This window comes from Biomphalaria glabrata, chromosome 14 (assembly GCF_947242115.1).
Source record: "Biomphalaria glabrata chromosome 14, xgBioGlab47.1, whole genome shotgun sequence".
Lineage (NCBI taxonomy): Eukaryota > Metazoa > Mollusca > Gastropoda > Planorbidae > Biomphalaria > Biomphalaria glabrata.
Window position 1 is genome coordinate 26474849 of NC_074724.1, and position 21061 is coordinate 26495909.

General features: G+C 35.4%; 1 protein-coding gene across 3 annotated transcripts in view; it reads right to left on the bottom strand.

Annotated features, from left to right (window-relative positions):
* Positions 1-13542, bottom strand: part of LOC106050785 (uncharacterized) — a 40560-nt gene extending 27018 nt beyond the window's left edge. For 2 of the 3 annotated variants that reach the window (XM_056010146.1, XM_056010148.1), the window contains exons 1-3: positions 13158-13542; positions 8120-8325; positions 3080-3263 (exon numbers count right to left, since the gene is read on the bottom strand). In XM_056010146.1, coding sequence (XP_055866121.1) covers positions 3080-3263; positions 8120-8325; positions 13158-13206 — 439 coding nt within the window. In that variant the 5' untranslated portion in view covers positions 13207-13542. The remainder of the gene's footprint in view (positions 1-3079; positions 3264-8119; positions 8326-13157) is intronic. The other variant, XM_056010145.1, reaches the window with a different exon arrangement.
* Between the last annotated feature and the right edge of the window lie 7519 nt (positions 13543-21061).

Below are 21061 nucleotides of genomic sequence, written 5' to 3' on the forward strand. Positions count from 1 at the left end.
AAGATTACTATTCGTTTTAAATTAGGTCTAACTTATAATGCATACTAATTAGCTTTTTCTCTTTAAAAAACTGCTTGCATAACTGATTTTAAAAATTAGATTTTTGCTTTCAGGAAAAAAAAAGTAGCCGTTGCATCAGAACTTTGAATGGTCTAAAATATTGTGATGTCGGATTTTCAATATCTTTTTAGTTTACTAGATCTAAACGGGACGGACGGACAGACGGTCAGACGGATAGACGGACAGACATTTCACACAAAACTAATAGCGTCTTTTCCCCTTTCGGGGGCCGCTAAAAATAATATAAAAGCAGACATTACAATAAATTCAAATCAGTTGTTTGTATAGACAAGTCAAGATTCTCTCTTTTTGTGACTACTGCTTAGTAGAAAAGCTTTAAATTTGTGTGTGCGAAACAATTAGGCAGATTTAAAATAAAGATCAATAGTGAAATAATGTGGACAAAGAAAAAGTTAAAGATGTGTAAAAACAAAAGGGGGGATAAAACTATGTAGATGAAAAGGCTAAGTTTATCTATACTCTTATAACTTAAGTAAATGCAAAAATAATCAAGCTTCATTCTTATCTCAGCTTATCTAATCTATCAATTTATCGAATACATCTTATCTAATCTATCTATATCTTTCTGGCTAGGGTGTATAAGGTATCTAGGAGGGGTAGTTTCCTCTCGTGGAAAGGCAGTCGTACCCTCTACTGAGGGTAACTTAGCGCAGTTTTGGTCGCTACTTGCTATCCAACTCTTACCAGTGGCATCCAGTAGCTGAAGCATGCTCAGCGTCCACACCCCAGAAAGGGCTTTGACGGCCAAACCAGGTAGAGGGTATGGGACACATAGTACACTGAGGTTCTGTCAAACCTAACATGTGAAGCCTGGACTTGGCGGTCTGTGCAAAACGTCACAATAAGTAGACAAATAGGCCAGGAGGGCAACTACTAGCATTGTGCCGTGGAGCGCTCTAGAGCATGATAAGGTATACAGAAAATCTCTGATCATCCACTGCAAACTAGTCCCCGGAAGTCTTGATCAAATCTTGCTTTCGGAAAAGGATGGGCTTTAGGACGAAAGAGTGAGATCGACGTGTTGCACAAATCCTCCTCAGTTACATCAACATTGTCCTCGCAACGTCAGTTAGTCATTTCCCCAAAATACAATCAAACCAAAGCCCTGTGGCGACAGTCATGCAGTGAAACGATAGGTTGGGCTCACTAGAATCCGCGGCTGCAACCCTGCACACAGACGGCTCAGGCCATATGGTCACCACTGACACGGAGCAGCAGAGGAGTCCGGCAGCCACCTGAACGGCTAAGAACCCCTATTTAAAAGTGCACTGCTCACCTCCATAGCTTGAGGACAGGGCTAGAAAAGGTGCTCTAAAAATTGCCTGCTCTAAAATACCCTAGCTAGTTTATCACAGCTGGTGGAAACTCTACGCAAGTGGTCGAAACTCAAAGAAAAAGACGAGGATAATTCCTCTTATCATAGATGCTTGGAATATGTGCACTCTACTTGACAATGACACATCTGAAAGACCCCAAAGACTGACTGCACCAGTAGGGAGCTCGACCGATACAACGTAGACATAGCAACACTGAGTGAGGCTCGGCTCGCAGATAAAGGCGAACTCTGAGTAAGAGGATCTGGATATACATTCTTCTTGAGCGGTAGAAGCATGTAAATCTGGAGGCGGCTTTGCCACAGAAACATCATTAGTATCTAAACTAGTCAGACCTCAACAGGAATTTGTGACAGGCTCATGACCCTAAAGCAGCAATTACAAAACGGAAAAAAATTGTTAACGCAAGAGTCGGCTCTGATCATCACATCTGGAAAGGAGTCTTACGCAAATACGGGATAGGTTAGTGCAACAGCAATGAAGTATTACTACTCCATACCTGTGCTGTGCAAAAGTTGCTCATGTCAAACACAATATTCAATATATTAAAGTATGGGGTATCTAGGAGGGGTAGAGAGTATCTGACGTGTCCATGGCACTCAGTACACTGAGGTTCTGTCAAACCTAGCATGTGAAGTCTGGACTTTGCTGCCTGTGCGTAACGTCACAAAACTAGACTAATCGGACAGAAAGGCAAGTACCAGCACAGTGCTGTGGAGCACTCAAGAGCAGGACAAGACACACAGAAAGTCTCCAGACTTCACATGCTAGGTTTGACAGTGTACACCTGTGCACCGTTCAATATGAGAGCTAGCCAATATGTTGATATAAGAAGGAAGACTGTTTTACATCCGGCCTAAGTGGTCTGAAAGTCATTGAAAGATATTGGGAGTCTGAGCTGTCTGAAACTATGAGCCGGCCTTCGTGCTACCAGTGAACTGTATTGAGGACCTGGAGCAACACTGGGAAATGTGTCGGTGGTCTGTGTTTGTGTAGAAAAAGACGGGTGGATTTTAAGACAAGACTACTTGTAAATTAGTAGTTGAAGTCCATGTCTGTGTCTTTTGCAACTCTAAAAAAAAATATATTATAATATATTATAAAAAATTATTATTACATCCTTTCGTTGAGTGCTTTTGTGCTAATATTATATGATATTACGTCATTGTTTGTTGTTTATGTCTTGTGCGAAAACAAAACGATGGGACGGGAAAAAAAGACAGTATTATAGGTCTACTTTGATAATCACAGTCTCCTTTATTATTATCATTTTTAATAATTAATGTCTACAGTATGTTAGTATCTATCTGTGACAACAAAACAGCTTTCGTTTGATTTATAACAATATTTTGTAAAACATTTTGCTTTTGCTATTTGTGTCATGAGGTATTTGTATAAGGCATAATCTTATGGTATGACAGTCACGCTATGCAGGGCACGAACGTATTCCAAAAGAAGCCTTTTTTTTGGTGAGCTAAAAGGTGGTCGACGTAACATTATTGTTTTTTTTTGTATTACAAGATGATACATTCCATATGTTACATTAGTATTCGTGAGGTCATTTCCCCCCAAGAAATATATTTTTAAAAATACCATGTAGTTTAGAATGTTCTAATAATATTTTGACTTTAGACACTGATTTCTTTAAGTTGTTAGGAAAATACCTCTAGCTGTTATGTTGACAGGAACAGTTTCATATACCTTTTCAGCCACTTGAGTAGTACATTTATATAAACCAGAATCAGTACACTGAAAAGAGTGTACTGTCACTATAAGATTCATCGATGGCCTGTTTTCATAACTTTCACCATTCAGGAATTGAAAAGCCCAATGTGAAAATAGTGGATTCTAAAAAACAAGAAAAATAAAATTCAAGTTTGAGTTTGAGTTTTGGGCACATAGGCACAATTTAGGCCATTCCGTGCCCATAATCCTTCAAGAAGTACTCTCCCTTTATATCAAAGAGCTACGTTCCATACAGTTAGATCATTAAAACCAAGGTATTTTCACAGTTAAAATAGTAAAGTTAGTAAAAATCTTTTGTAAATATTATATATTCACGATTTCATAAATCAAATCTTCGTAGACAACCCCACCTCCCGGACAAAGCCCAGTACCTTCCCAGGGTCGACATTGTCAAATAGTGTTTTTAAGTTGTTCGCTCTAAAAAATGTCCTCCTAATATCGTGGTACCGGTATCTGGGGCAATAAATGAGGATATGTTCCCCTGTAAGACGAGAGTCACAGTACTCATAAAGTGGGGTCTCCTCTCTCTTTAGAACAAAGGAGTGCGTGATGTAGTTGTGGTCAATCCTAAGTCTGGACATGGTCGTGCTTCCAAGCCTTGTCAAACCCTTAGGTGTGGGCCGCCACCTGACATCCACCACAACCTGTTTGAGTTTATAGTGGATCTCAGCCTCCCATTTTCTATAGGTAGCGGAGACAATACTTTGTCTCAGGTCCGAGCAGCGAATTTGAGTTCCTGACTCCGCTTGATTTAGGGCTCTCTTTGTTTCTCTGTGGTTTCGTTTCCCTCTATGCCCACATGGGAGGGGATCCAGATGAAGGTGACATCTCTATGGTCAGCTGTTATTTGGTCCAGAAGAATAAATAATGATCTCAGTTGAGTAGATTTCTGTTAGTTTGCTTTTAATCTTTAAAGAGATGTCAATCATCATTTAGAGCAACAATTAGGTTATGGTCATCGAATAGCACTGTCAAACATACTTTTGTGGGATGCGTGGTCGAGAGGTAAGTACGCTAGAACTTAGCTTGGTTGGCTTGGGTATCTATAAAGGGGGCTTGAGGTTCAACACCCGACTCGAGCAGAGTTGTGATTACTGAGCGGAAAAACCTTCTTCCAGATACCCCCTCTTCCCACTGGTCCACAAATGAGATTGGACCATAGCGCTCTGAACATGCTATTAGCATGAAAGTAGCGCTATATAAAAGCTATATGTTTTTAGACAATCAACAATGTATAGCAGTATTTCACAAAATTCTTTGAGGATGCATTCAATTTATTTTTCAACTGATACAAACAATATTTTTCTTCTTTTTCTTGAGTGTTAATCTGTTAAGGATGCCTGGAGAACTTAGCACAGCTGAGAACACTACTGAATTAATTAATGTCATAGCTGTCATATTTCTAGCTTAAATGCTTTACCAATATATTCCGCAAAGAAACATCTTTTCTTTAATTTCAAACTTCCCGTTGCAATAAAAATAATTTTAGGTTCTTTAAATTGATCAAAATAATTGTAAAACCTTTCCATCTATTATATAAAGTAGAAAGTAAGGCGTATGTATGTATGTATGTATGTATGTATGTATGTATGTTTAAAATCCCCCTACAGAGGGTTTTGAGGTTGAAAACCCCTCTTCAACATTTTTCTAGAGCAAACTACTGTGAACAAATTATATGAGCGTAGATAAAGGGGTTTTGAATTTATTTTAAAAAATTATACAGAGATGTTTTAGTTTAAAACCCCTCAACAGATGATGTTATCGCAAATCTTTTTATGTGAAATTCATTTTGCTGGAGAACATGTCCCGCAAACCTAATGCGACGCTCTTTCCCAGCCTTACTAAGGGGTCGACTCCCAGTTCGTCATAGGATTTTCTTGATTGAGATCCAATCTCTTTATAACTAACTCCTATAAATCAGTCTTAGCCATCTTTGTTGAGACACATTTAGTCTTTTTTAAATTTTGACAGAAGACTATTCACTGCACTTTATTAATGGAGCCCAGCGACTGGTCGAAATTTGTAACCTCTCTTGGCTACGCTCTTGAAATTAGGTGGCTGTAGTTTGCTTTAGATTTTATATCGAAAAGGGATGTTTTATTAGATTATAACTTCCCCTACTGTTTTTCAAACATTCAACAAATGATACCACGCTTCACAACCAATTTTTTTTATGCCCCCGAAATGTCTGTCTGTCTGTCCGTCCGTCCGTTTAGATCTCGTAAACTAGCAAAGATAGTAAAAATCTGACATTATAATATTTGGACCATTCAAAGTTCTGATGCAACGGTTACCTTTCTGAAAGCGAAAAATCTATTTTTTTTTATTTCTTATGAAAGCATTTTTTTCATAAAAATACACCACATTTACAACTATTCACTATTAATATTAACAAGCACCATATTTTTAACACATTTATGCTAATTGATTTAGTTGTTTTTTTGTCCAAATTTTTTAAAAATACATTTGTATTACTAAAGTATGTAAGTTCTGTCAAACTAACTTCTACATTTACACAAAGAAAAAGTTTCTTTTTTTTTAAAGAAAACAATCTGTAAAGCATACATATAATTTGGGCCATGGGCGTAGCCAGAGGGGGGGGGGGTTGGGGGGGAACGGAATTCAGTGACTGATTTTTTCTTTCATTTTGTTTATTTTAAGTGAGATTTTAATACTAAATCATCACTTACCACAGCACAGCCGAGGGGGTTTTGAGTTTAAAAAAAACCTACCAGGGGATTTTGATTTTAAAGGGGGCTTTGAGATAAAAATCCCTCTACCAGGGGGTTTTGAGTTTAAAACCCCCTACCAGGGGTTTTGCAGTTAAATCCCCCTCTTCTATAAATAAAACTAAAATAAAATGCAAACGACAATCCATAAATTCCAAGAAAACAGCTCAGGAAGATTTTGACTTTAAAACAAAGCAAATTACACAGTCAACATTCTATGAGCGTAGCCAAAGGGGGTTTTGAGTTTAACCCCCCCCCTCCAGTTGGGGTTTGAAGCTAAAAAGTACCTATTCAATATTAAAAAAAAACAAATTTCACACTATAAAATCTATGACCCCAAAGGGGTTTTGAGTTTAAAGCCCCCTACCTGCGGGGTTTGAAGCTGAAAAATACCTCTTCAATATTAAAAAAAGCAATTTACGCACTTAAAATGCTATGAGCGTAGCCAAAGGGGATTTTGAGTTTAAATCCCCCTTCAGACGGTTTTGATGCTAAAAAATACCTCTTCAATATAAAAAAAAGCAAATTACACACTAAAATTTTTTGAGCGTAGCTAAGCTAATGAGGGGTTTTGAGTTTAAATCCCCCTCCTCCTGATAGATTTTTTTTTAAATATAAAACCCCTCCAGATGGTTTTGAGTTTAAAATCCCCCTACAGAGCGTTTTGAGTTGAAAACCTCTCTCTTTAATATTATTTTGAAGCAAAATACAGTCACCATATTCTATGACCATAACTAAATGGGGTTTTGAATTTAAAAAAAAAAAAGAACTCCAGAGATTTTTTAGTTTAAAACCCCTCAACAGATGATTTTGACGATAAAACTTCTCTTTTGTATATAAAATCTAAAGCGAAATACAGGCATGTAATTCCAAGAGCGTAGTCAAGAGAGGTTACACATTTCTACCAGTGGCTGGGCTCTATTAAGAAAGTGTGAATAGTCTTCTGCCGAAATTAAAAATCATTAAATGTGACTCAACAAAGATGGTTAAGACAGATTTTAGGAGTCAGTTATAGAGATCGGGTCTAAATCAAAGAAATCATATGCCGAACTGGGAGTCGAACCCTTAGTAAGGTTGTGACAGAGCGTCGCATGAGGTTTTGCGGGACATGTTCTCCAACTAAATGAGTTACGCATAATAAGAGTTGGGATGACATCCTAGTACAACTTGGCTCCATACATTTATAGAGGTCCTCATAGCAGGTGAGAAGAGGCTTCAGACATTGCAAGTGACAGATTTTTGTTGAAACAGCTTGCCGGAAAATGCGCCGAACAGCGCGAGAGGGTCTAAGTCAGCAGAGAATAGCACATTACGTTTTTGAAATAAAACTTTTTAATAGCAAGATAATGCACTGTAGATACCTAAAAAACCAGATACCAGAAATAGTGCTCTGCGGCGGGGCTTCGCCCCGCGCTGGGGGAGCGCTGCGAGCTCCCCCAGATCTCCTTGCTAGCAAGGGCGCGGAGTGTACAAGTTTTCCCACTAATTCCAGAAAGAACCTATTCTAGGGCACAATAAACGTCTTCCGAAAGGGTCAGAATGTAATAAAGATTATTATGTACACACACACGCATATATATATATAATTTTTTTCCGCGGGGGGGGGGGGGGACGAGGGGGGAATCCCCCCCCCCGAAAAAAAATCCTGGCTACGCCCATGATTTGGGCATAATTTAAAACAACAATTAATAAGTAGTTTTTCATATTATTGTTTGAACTACAGTGCTATATCGCAAAGATAGAACACTTAACTATTTTTTTAAACGTAAATGATTTTTTCTTGAGGATTTGAATAAGAGATTGGCCCTTTACAAAACAATTAGATCAATTAGATATTCATTATAAGATATCAGTTAGGCAAGGTTCACATCTAATTTCACATTCACTTTCACTTTCCTTTCGTCTGCTGGACCGCTGAAGCACTACACAAGATCGGTCAACCATCTTTCTCCATTCTTCTCTGTCATTTATCTTTGATAGAATTTCATTCTGATGTTCTTTCTGAAAATAATAAACCTGCCTTTTTACCTGCCTGGGTAGACCACTTCGGGGGCCGATTTTGAGTTTGTGTTTTCACACAAACTGTCTTTGTAACCTTGTTTAAAATATAATCGTGAGTTTAAAATTTAGTTTTTTTTTAGTATTTTTAAAATATAAATAACCGACTTTTATTTTTAGAATTTTTTAAATGTAAACCTCATTTATTTAGAAATTAAAAACTAGACTTACTGAATAATTTCTTTCTTCAGGAGCAACAAAGGGCTTATAATAAGCTATTAAGGTGTAATCATTTGCAGCAGTTTTTCTCATCAACTTCAGCGAATATAAATAGGTAGCTGTGGTTGGGGGTTGACCTATAAATTTGGCTGCATTACAAGTTATATCAAATGTGTCTCCAACATTATATTGTAGCTTGTCTACAATTGACTGCTGAGCTGAAATTGAAAAGAAAAATTATTCTACCAAAATTTTTTCAGAACTAAGTTGTTATTTAGTTACTTAAAAGATTGTAGTTGTGACGGACCTCGTGTATGACGTTTATGAGTGGCTTGTTAAATGTCTAGGGGATGATTATTTTTGATTTGCCACACACTGGTCCATCAGAGATATATTAGGAGCAGACACGCAACGAGACAAACAATGGAGTCAAGATACAAATATTGAAAAATTAAATAATATTTATTTACATAAATTAACAAGGCTGAATAAAATGGGGGGAGGGGTTTGCATCTTTCTCATTAGCTATAATGTATCATTATACTAAGCACTTAACGAGAATGTATGTGTCACTCTGTCCTTTGCTAAAGTTAAACTATGTAACTTTAAGACTTTAATATAAAAAGATTCATCATGACATCCGTTATGACGCTAACAGCAAAATCTTTCTGGCATTTGTTTCTTCCCTCATTTTCCTTCCTAGTGTTATCTTATATTATCAAATACAGACACTAATTCAAAATTAACGAAGATTATTAATTACTTCCTTCGCTTGTCCCTAGGTCAATCTAGTTATGCATTTTAATCGATGACTTAAACCCTGTTATGTCATTGGTTATCCTGCCTGTTTCAGACAACCCATTCTATGCTCTAATGACACTCGGGAAGAAGGAGTATTTGTACAAATTTGTCCTAGCATATGGAAGAAGGAATGTGCCTTTATCTTTGTGTCTTTCTGAGTATTTTATTAGGTTTTGTTTTTTCCAATTGAAGATTATGGTTCAGTGTTTAATGTATGATTGCTACTTTACTTTGAAATCTTCTATCCTAATCAGAAACCCCATTGGGAACGAACTATGATGAGAATTTTTCCCTTAGAGCACGGCAGAGGAAGCGAGCAGTTTTAAGGTCGCCATGCCCCTTTACAAGGACAACCCTAATGCCGCACATGAACCAGTTATATCTCTCTCTCAAATCCTTCCCCCGATCGTCCTTCATGCAGAAAGAGACATTCGTAGAGAATGTGGTCTATTGTCTCGACATTCTTTACGCAGTAGTGGCACCGTGTGTCGTAGTCCTCCCTAAGCCGTCCAAAGTACGTGCCATTTGGACATTAACCGACTCGGTCTGGTTTATTCGACTGCATATGGAGTTCTCGGCCTTTATCGGCGGCGAGTCTTCATCATGCTCTGGCTATAATTCAAAAAGCAGAAATGGAAAAGTCGTTTAAGTGATGGGACAAGTCTCAAAAAGCGTGTGGAGTCTGGTAGCGCATGGTGCGCCCTGACCACTTTTCCCCGTGGTTGAGGCTGCCCAGGCCTGAGCAAGCTATTATAGCACTGGGCAGGACACGCCACAGTCATGTTTGCTCATATTTCTCAAGGCTATGGCCAAATTTTGATTCACGGTGCCCCCGCTGCAAGAAAGAATAGGAAACCGTATCTCATATTTTTTTGACTGCCCCAGACTTGCTCATCTCCGTCTCGACAGGTCCGGGAAACCAAAATTTCTCGACCTGTATGGTGACATGTATGCACTATGCAAACAGCAGGGTTTCTGTCCATGGCTTTTGCAAAAGATGATTTAGACCATTCAAGCCCTCACTCAAATGAAGTTAGATGATGATGATGATTGAAAGCATCCCAACCATCAAACCAAAGCGCCAACAATCGGGTGTCGGCTAGGGGTCGTACACTCGAGAGTGCAGGGTTTATCATGTAGTGTTGCCGTTTACGCACGGACTTCGCTAAAAAGTCAGCCTTCTTATTGCTGACCAGACCACAATTGGCTGGTACCTATTGAAAAAAATTATGTACACTTAACTGCAGAAGATGTTCCACCACCGGAGGAACGTTTCCACCCTTCCGACGCCTGTATGCTGCCCTTCGAGGGCATCGAGTACAGGGATTCAATAGGTAAAAATGACCGCTCGGGGCGTGGATCCGGTTCAGACTCTTTTCTCTGCCCACGTCAATGCTACGAGCATTGCCTCCAGCTCAGTCTCAAGGCTGCTTTTCCCATGGCAGGGTCCACTCAGCTCCACACTTTCGGGTTTGCCAGAGAGTCGGACCACAGCCCCATACCAAGCGTCTGCACAGATCCGTCTGTGCAGAAAGTGGGCACTCCAAACGGATACAATGCGACGCTCTCTCTTGCAGCTTGTAGTAGCCGTTGTTATGTAAAACGTACTACAGATGATTCTGATGGCTCGATTCTGAACAGCGCCAAGCTTCGCAAAAAACGTACGAACCCCCAGAAGTGTCTCTTAATTTAATGATTTTTTTAAAGGTGTTACTTTAAATAAAATGTAAATATTCGTTTGTTATGAATCTCACTTCTCTATTTTGTGTCAGTTCCAGTTTCTTAAAATGTTTTCTTTAGTTAAGGGGTTGTATTTTTTCCTAATGTTTATAGACCTAGCTGATTTCTCCTAGCAGCCTTTGTGAGACGTTGATCCAAATAATGCTTAATATCATGTACTTATTAATATAAGAAAATCGCATGACAGAATTATGATTGAAGTACCGTGTTAGTTAAATATATATTTTATAATACTACGTAACTAAAAATAACTTTTGTATAAATAGACATAATTTTCATTCTTTCTGTGAGACAAGTTAACATACAACTTTTTGTTTATAGTGCCCTAATTCTATCTAGAAGGGAATAATAAATAGAATTATATAGGAAAACTAATGCCTAAGTATTTCTATTTGTAATATATTTGAAAGATTAAATGCTAAAATTTCAAAGAGAGTTTGTGTTTTTTTTTGCACAAATTTAGAAAAGGCACATTATGCTTCAGTTAATTGCAATTTTGTGTTAATTAAAAACATAGCCGACGTCCTCCCATGAAAAAGGTAAGTTCTTAGAATCTACGAAGTGGAGAAGTTTAGTATTCCCTGGATTACATATATATGTACATGGCGCCATAGAGAAACAGTATCAATGCCATAGAAAATATTTCCAAATTTCGAAGGGCAGGACATGTAGACGCATGCTCAAATCTTTGAGCTCCTAAATTCAAGCTCAACCTTTTCTAAACATTTTATGATATTAAGTTGATCACATTAGCTTTTTTGGTCTCCCTTAAAATCGTGTAACTTCTGAATCGTATCAGAGTGCGCTATGTCAGGTGAGCCATGTCAGATGTGTTGTCAAACAAAATGCAAAGTTGCTTACAATCATTCTGACTCTAATATATGTTTACGTCGTATGCTAAAATATAATAAAATTTGTAATATTACAGATGTACTTTCAGCAATGGGTTTTATCTCTGTAACATTTCCATCTTCTCATATAAATTCTTTATTCAATAAAGATTCGTCAATAATATGGTCACAAAATGTAAAATGTCAGATTTTAATAACATTTTATGCCTGAAGAATGTCTTCATTTGTTAAACAGTAACTATTGGCTGGCATCCTGATATTACGGTGCTAGCTACAAATTCAATAGATTCGATTAAAACATTGTTTGAATCAAAGCAGTGTTCATATACATGCATGCAGCTGGTAAACATCTGAAAGTAAGGTTTGCCTTGTGATGTTAAGTATGATATAGTATTTTTATAATTTCATTAAAAAATAAAATATGTTTAGTCGAAATGAAAAAAAAAGTATATAGAGCTATTTATTATTTGTTAATGTTCCAAATGCATTGTCTTTTATTTTTTTAATTGTCAGATATTCACAAAGTGCATATTTTACTTGGGTGTCAACCGCCTAACGGGAGTCTCCCGGTGCGGACCGCACCCCCAGCACCCCCCTAGTGACACCACTGTTATATATAGTTCCCATCTAAGGACCCTCTACTTGTTTTCCTAATTTGGATGTTCGTTTTGTTACACCTTAACACCCACTCCCTCGCATACATGCTTATAATTCTCTTCCCCTTCCCCCCACTGCCTGTTTGATAGTTTGTGACACTATACATTAGTGTATACCTCTTCTCACCGCCATCTTACCTGGCGTGATCACCTGCAGTGGGCATGGTCTCTGGCTTCACATTAGCAGCCCGCACTTTTTCTTTCATTCATAAGTTATATATTCTAGATATCTCGATCTAGGTCATGTTTATTCATTAAAAAAATAGATTTATTAATCCCAATAATATTTCTAATTAGGATTTTGCCGTGTCCAATAAAGGAGAATGAGTTAAATTCATTATTATTCGTTGGGACACCTTTTTTTAAATTATATTTAACAGCTAACAGTATAAATGAGTTTGGAATGTATTTCTAAAGATGTTTGGAAGCTTATTTGGTTATGCCCATCAGCCTACGATCAAACAGGCTCATAATATAGCCTTCATCCCTTATATGGGTGTGAATTGCCGCGGGAGGTTAAAACAATAGCTTTACATACATGGTAATCGAGAATCTAAAAAACTTCCATCTGCTTTGGAAAAACGGAACAAAAATACTGGAACTTATCTAAAATTGGACATGTACAGTCCCGATACGTCGTTTGTTGCTTCAAACATAGAAACAAATCAATTACAAACCAAAACGTGACGCGCGTTCAATGAAGAAGAATGTGTCCAAACTATAAGAGCTTACTCTGTCTTTATAGATGAAAATTTAATCTAGTGGTACGTCTAGTAGATCCAGATCTAGACAACAATAGACTCAAGTCTAGTCACTAGTTCAGTAATATTACATTGGACTCGTATAGTATAAAGATCTAGATATCTCAATCTAGATCTAGATCTAGACCTTGACCTAATCTAGATTTAGATCTTGAAAATAATCTCGATCTATACTACTAATATAGTATAAGTATAGCCATAGGTCCTATACGACCTGTAGTGTACTGTATATCTAGCCTACCTGCAGAATAAACAATCCAATATGCTAAGAATATGAATGTTGAATACATTTTAAATGATTTTTAACTAAAAAGTCATTGGGTATTCTATAACATTATTTTTTCCAGACCAGCAAATCAAAATGTACATAGAGCTAGATCTAGAAAAAATAGTGACATGGCGTCCTTCCCTCTTCCGACTGTAGTTGTCCCATGGTAGATCCGTTTAAAAAATTATCTATTCATGGGCCTCTTGTCACATATGACAGTTATCAGTCATTATTGTAGTAATTCGCTAAAATAAAATAGCACCACCTTTATTGCTACCATAAAACTCTATATATTTGGGGCTGGATATTTGTGTTACACAAACTAGTGTTTAAGAGGGAAGACATATTAGGAACTACATTTATTACGTAAATACAAGCGGTGTTTCACTGACGCGCTAGTGTGCAAATGTACATATAAAACCAATATGTTACAAATATATTGCCCGCGGGTCTTCATTTGCGTATCACTGATATAGTCACTTACATAGTCAATAAGAAACATAGCTATTTGCTCTCTATTTACAATTTGTTTTAGGTATGTGCTTTTTTACTATTACACAACAAGTATCAGATTTTTGAAAAACCCAGGTTCAATTGAGACCCCTGGTGCTGAGAGATGGTTTTACCTGCGATGCAACCCTCTTATTTTAAAGTAAAACAGAAAACAACGCCGAGAACTCTACTCTGAATCCTCCTCCTGCTAGTCAAGTAAATTTTGGTAATGATGGTCCCATTTCAATCTTCCGATACAACACAACAGAAAGGAAATCAAAACCCAATTATAGGTTTTAACTGACTTATGTATTTGATAAACATTTTGCTGTCAATTATGTTGTAGATGTGTTTAGATGTTTATGGCATCTGAGGCTATTTAGTTCATATTTGTATTTATGTTTTGACTATCTGTTGTTGTGTTCGACGCAGATGAAATCTAAACGTAAGGTCAATGTCGTAAATATGTTTATTTATATCGAATGTTGTTTATATTTGCGAACTGAATTAAGATTTTGTAGTGTCTTCTGTGTCTTGACCTCTATGTTAACATTGTTTTTTTTGTACCACAGAAGGGTCTTCTAAAATTAAAGTATAATGTTTTCACAGAGAAAAAAACAAATTAGAAACAAGAAAAAAAATGCCAGGAGAAAGACTTCAAAACTCTGGATTAACTATTCAAGAAGTGAGAACGAGTTTAAAGCTTGAGTGCGTTGATCTTTTTTTTTTATGTTGATCTTCAACTCTAGACGTGATTATTGAAATAGCAGATATGTTTAATTGAATTCAACCTAAAGTATAAAACGTCTAAGTTATCCAATAGATGAAGAATGATTAATATTCGTTTTAAAATTAATAGTTTATAAGATTATTCATCAAATGTCGACATTTTAAAGGTGATACCAAACTAGAAGGCATTTACAGGCACCAAAAAAAAATTAATATTGAAGAAGCTAAAAACTGGACAGTGATTGATATTGTATAACTCATATGCCTTTAAGAGCTCAAATAATCTCTATCACTAAATCATAAACTTTTTATGACAGCGCACTTATCTGTGACATAATGTTAATGATGCTTTTCAAACTTAACGCTTAGAAGTATTTGAAATATACAATGTTCCATGTGCTAGGACAAATGCTCCTTCTTTCTTAGTGCTATTAGGGCATGGAACGGGTTGTCTGTGTCAGCCAGGAAAATAATGACTTGTCAGAATTTAAGTCATAGTTGAACATGCATGATAAGACACGACTTTCACAAATGGCATTAATGTCTGTTCACAACGAAATCCTAGATGTTGACTTGGATTTTTTTTAGATGTGCACGTATGCACATGTGAGTATGCTCTTTGTGTTTCATTTGCCATTGAAAACCTGATAGTATAAGGTAGATTGTTTTTTAAGAAGCTTTTTAAGATATGATGTAGAAAACGTGTTGAAGTAAGATTGTTTCGCAATTTTAAATGTCTTTAATTTTAATACATTTAATAACTATTGCTAAATTGTCATAAACATCAAAATTATAAAAGTTGTAATCAATGATGAATGTAAACGGGTGTTTGTTGTTTGTTTGTTAAAAATGTTGTACATGTTTCGGATGTTCCTTCAGAGTTGAATTTAGTTTACTTCTTAGTCCAAACCTCCAGCAGGTTGACGGGGGATAGAAGCAGGCAGGGTTTAAACCCGGGACCATCGATAAATCCTAACGACACGGAATAACCCCTAGCTGACCGCATAGGATGACACCCACCCTAATGACACAACTGTTTCTATGATAAATAATTTGTTTACTGTTTGATAACTGTTTTAACTCTCTCTCCATCATTATTTCCATGATCCGATGGCATTATTTCATTTGCTAATTTTTTGTTCACTTCCCTGTTATGATAAAACTTCCAATAACTTTGTAATCAAGACATTTTTATTTGTTACTATGCATAATTTACCCGCGGCCCGCGGGTCTTAATTTGCGTTTCGCTTTCAAAATAGTCACTAAGTGTGCTTTGTAAACAATTAAACAATTAAATATAACTATTATAAAAAAATTATTTCAAATAACAAGCTGTGATTACTCACTAAGAGAAACACATTGTCATGACTTTCTTTGAAATCTTTCGCATTATCCTTGTTTACGTTATTGAATATTAAATCTAGCGCCTGCTATTTTTAGGATTAATTGTCAATTTATTTTTATATGCTGAATTCACTAAAGAAGGAAATTAAGCTAATGTGAAGCTTGTGCATCCTGCAGTCTTACAAAATTAGAAGTGTTAAGCTTTATAATATTCAAAGTAAGGCGAAGGTCTTTTCTAGTTTCTATATGCAGTCTATTTTCAATCACATTTTTGGAATTTAAAAGAAATATTTAAGTGCAGCCATGTCTCTGTTGTACAAATGATCATTTATATTTAAATTTATTACATCCTAGATTAACTTCTTCTCATTGCCGCCTAGGAAACACACACACACCATAACACTCCTTTTTGTCAGGACGATGCGATATCCCGCCTCCACATGAGAGGAGCAGTGGTGTCCAATCCAGAGTCACAGGTTCGAGCCTCGTTCGGCGCATTCCCTTATTTTCGTAGCATTTTAATTCACTACTTTCTCTCTTAAAACTTGGTTCCTGGTGCTGATATTCACTTATGTTTAATATATGTATGTATCACATTTGTTTCAGCACCTAGCTTCAACTCTATATTTAATCATTGTTATAATATCTGATATAAACTGTTTTGTTGTATTTTTTTTCATGTCCTATTCTAGATGTTGACTACATCGAATCTAGATCTAGTCAATTTTAGACAGTGTTTCCAAAGTTACACACTTTACATTTCATAATGTAGTAATTTAGTCTACACTTACACGTCTTAAGACAGATAATCAATGTTTGATTAAAAAAAAAGGAAATATCAGTTTGGTGTTATTAATTGCTTTTGTTCAAATGGACTGGGTGTATATATAGTAAACAAGCAAAATAAAAAAAAAATTAAAAAAAACAACTTTTTTTGGAGTGAAGGGAGAGCACCTTTAAATCGCTTCCGTGTCTCTCGGTAAAATAAATGTATTAGTTATGAGTAATTGATAAACCAGTTTGTAATTTCTTTTAAAATTTGATTGCAAATTTTCTAACTTAATTTGACATTGAAAAGTGGGAGAAAAAATATGATTCCTATCAGATAGAGTGATTTAATATAAACGTAGTAGATCTACAAATTACAAGCAAGAGCGAGAGTTGGGCACAACTGATCTGGACTATATTACTCTTTGTGAAATGTCAAGTACATAGTGTTGCAGTCTGGTCTCACCGCTGTCATCAATGACATGTAAGACTCATGACATCCACTTTGAGAGCATATAGGAAGGGTCCTGGATTGAATTTGGCATACACAACAGAAAGAGAAACAATGGTGAACTGCAATGGATCCTGCTGATTACAGATGCTAAAATTGTGACGCAATCAAGGAACAGCCTCATTAGTTACATGAGACGTAAAATGTTACAGATTTGAAGTCATCTAATGAATTGTTATTTTAATGTTTCAAAATAATTTTTTTTTATTTTTTTTTTAGTATCGATGTCCAAAAAAAAGGTGAAAGAAATAAACTTACATATGCACTACGTTTAGATCTAGAGAAAGTTATTTAAAGTTCTTTCTGAGTCACGTGTCATGTAAACGAACTGTCAACTATATATTTGTAAAAATGTTCTTTGAGAAAAAAAAAATAAGCGAAAAAGTTCTTTTGAAGTCTTACTGAAATCCTATAGAATAGTAATGTAGGCCTAATTTATAGTACAGGGCTAGAGGCTATATCGGCTTTAGATTAAAAACTACCACGCTCAAAATTTATCCTAACCCATTATACATGTATTGCTTAACAATTAACTATTTTTTCCCTTTATTTTACTTTTCAATAAGCCTTTAAGCGGAAGCTTTAATAACCAGTACAATTAAAAATTCCAGGTTGCGATTTGGTTTGCTTAAGCATGTGAACAACTGTAATCTCTTGTAAACTTTAGAATCAAAGACATTACCATTAATTAACAAAAAGGTTTAAATAAATGTCTTTCCATTTATTTTTTGTTCTGTATAAAGTAGCTGCTTGGTGATAGTGGGTAAATATAGGACCAGGTTTTGTCACTCTTGATGATTTGAAAGGTTGAACGTTTCTGCTCTCAGACGTAGGGATATTTCCTCTTCTGAAATTTATTTAAGCTTAAACATACGTGCTTTAACTCAAATATTAACGCTCACCACATATGACTCAACAATTTTAAATATTTAACCCATTTTAAAACCTTCCCATTTATTTGTTCATTAAATATTTTCCGATAAACTTTCTATCATTGTACCGGTTGGTGTAGGATCAAATCTTAAGATACGTCACATTTGTCGAACTTAAGCACAGTTTTTACAGCTTTTAGCCCTCGCCTCTTTGTTTGAGCGGATTATTAGATGGCAGGTTAACTATTTCACATTGTAAGCCTGTTTTCAATACTTCTTAGTCCAATTTAATAGACATCCTAAAAAAAATCAAAATCTTTTTCATTTCTTTTTTCTCTGAGGTCTGGAAATCTCCTAACCATTCATTATCAACACGCCTAAACCTATCTTCTCATAGTAATTCTGAGCTTCATTACTTCAAACACTAATGAAAACATCAAAAATATTCGGCCCTTTTGTGGCTCAATTTAAGGATCGAATGAATTCTAACTCCCCAATTACAAACAATTTTTCATTGATAGTTTTTATAATATCAAATGCGCTGTAACATTTTGGTTGTTTTTTGTTTTCGTCAGTAGAACTGGAGCAGAGTTTAATTAAAGAAACTAATATTTTAAACCATAGGTGGGCAAATTACGAACCGCGGGCCACATGCGGCCCGCCATAGTGTTTAATGCGGCTCACGAACACCTACAGAATTTAGATATGCCCACAGATTAAACATATAATAAAGGGGAAAAAATAAAATTAAATATCTTCGTAACTCATATGATAAAGAGGCTAAAGAAACATTATCTCTGCATGTCATTATAAAAAGTTTTAAGCAAATGAAGATTATGCTTGTTTGCAATATTTCCAATCATTAGTCAAAGACATAAACTCCAGGCCAGAATTTATTCAATGCTTTGAAGAACTGTATTGAAAGTGTTGGGTTGGTGTAACAACTGATGGATCATGTGCTTTGACTGAGTGAATCATTTTTTTTTATAAATTAAAGAACAATGTCCCAACTATAAACTCTTCACGGAAAAGTTTGCACGAAGCTGCATTGAATATCAAACGTTTTATTGACCCAATTATCAGCGATCAAACTTATCAGAGCTATGAGACTTAACCCACAGGCAGTTCCGAGAAGTACTTGAAGATATGAAAACAAAACATTTCGATGTTCGGTACCACAGTAGTATCCATTGGGTTAGGTTGGTCAAGGTATTGACTAGAATATGGGATCTCAAGGAAGAAAATTGTTATGTTACTAATATTTCTAAAGAAGAGTGAAGACAGATTTCATGTTTTTCATCGTAACCAATGCAATGGATTGCTTGCACATGAAATGTATGTACTTTTTTCTAAACAAAACTTTTCCATTTCTCCAGGCAAGCAATTGAAAACAGGCTTAATCATTTTCCTTTGCTGAAACGTTTGTATTAAAATGGTTGAAAAGTACAAGACTTGTTGAATTTACAAGGCAGATTTCAAGACATCAATATCTTGAAACCAGTTTTCCCCAATACAGATGTACGTAAGCTGATTCAGCTTTAGACCTCCAAGCAAAATACGACCTTTCACGGGAGTTTTATTGGTGCCAGAAGCTGTATTTCCACACTTTACAAAACTTGATGAAATTTTTTTTACATTATTTGGGTCAATATAAATTTCGAACGAGCCTTTATTTTTGTTTGAAAATAAAACAACAAACAAGTGTAAGAACAACTCAATACTGACAGACTGTAAGTTGACAGCAGTCATAAGGATAACAACTAGTTAGCAAGTTCCACCACAGTTCTAAAACATTATGCACGAGTGTAACATTAAATATTTTACATTAAGTACAACAGTACAACCAAATTGTTGTGATAAACTGTAGTGATGTATAAAGTCAATGACAAACTTTAAAAAAAAATATTCTTAAAATTAATTTCATAAATCTTTTTGTAATTCCTCAATTGGTAGTGTAAAAAGAAAGATGTAAATGTTTAATACAGTATAAATGTATATTTTTACGTTCTAAATACAAGTTAAATATATATATGCGGCACCCATTCCTAATTTTTTTAAATGCGGCCCTCGATATAAAAAGGCTGCCCTCCTTTGTTTTAGACTAATGTTGATGTAAATTTCATGACTACATTTGAATTATACAATGTTTAAAAATTTTCCGCAAGAAAGTGTTTTATTTCTTTTTAACAATATTGTCGTAATTACATGCATGTTAAGCAGCTTTCTAAAATAAAAAAAACAAGGTGACAAAGACAGTATTTGTGGAAACATAAATTCAAAAAAATCGGCTCCCGAAAAGGTCCGCTCAGGCAGTTTAAAATGCAGGACATTACCAGGAAGAAAATAATGAAGAAATCAGAGAAAGTGATGTGAAGAAAACATCAAAGAATTGATAGGCCCTCCAGTGAATGAAATTATATCCAATGCAAAGGACAGAGAGGAATGGAGAAAGATAGTATTACGCTACAACTCATTTACATAATAAGAAACACAGCTTATTTATTGTTGTTTTAAGTTAATTTAACTTATATTCTTGCTAAATTGATTTTTTTCTTTAAAAAAGTAAACAGTTTTGTGTAAATGCAGGTAGATAGTTTAACAGAAATTAAATAACTGTGTAATACAATTTTTTTTAACTGTTTTGCATTAATGTGTTAAAGATATTATAATGTGTCTGTGTCTCATTTTCTAAACAATAGCACGTGTTTGTTACTATTAATAATTAATTGTTGTAAAAATGTAGTATTTTTATAAAAAAAAATGCTTGCATAGTTGATTTTAAAAATTACATTTTTTTTTTTTTTTGCTTTTCGAAAACAAAAAAGTGGCCGTTGCATTTGAACTTTGAAATGTTTAAAATATCATGATGTCAGTTTTTCAATATCTTTTCTAGGTTATGAGACATAAACGGGACGGACGAACGGACAGACATACCACACAAAATTAATAGCGGTTATTCCCCATTCGGGAGCTGCTAAAATAGCTTGCCTAATGATCTTTTTTGTGACTTTCGACTTCTCTTCTTTTGTCATCGATCATGTAAATATTATGTTGACAGTAAATGTCATGATATAATAAACAGCATAGGTTTCATTGCAAAATAAATTAAAATTGAGTAAAATATACTTCCACATCTATAATCCAAAAGAAACACATTGAGA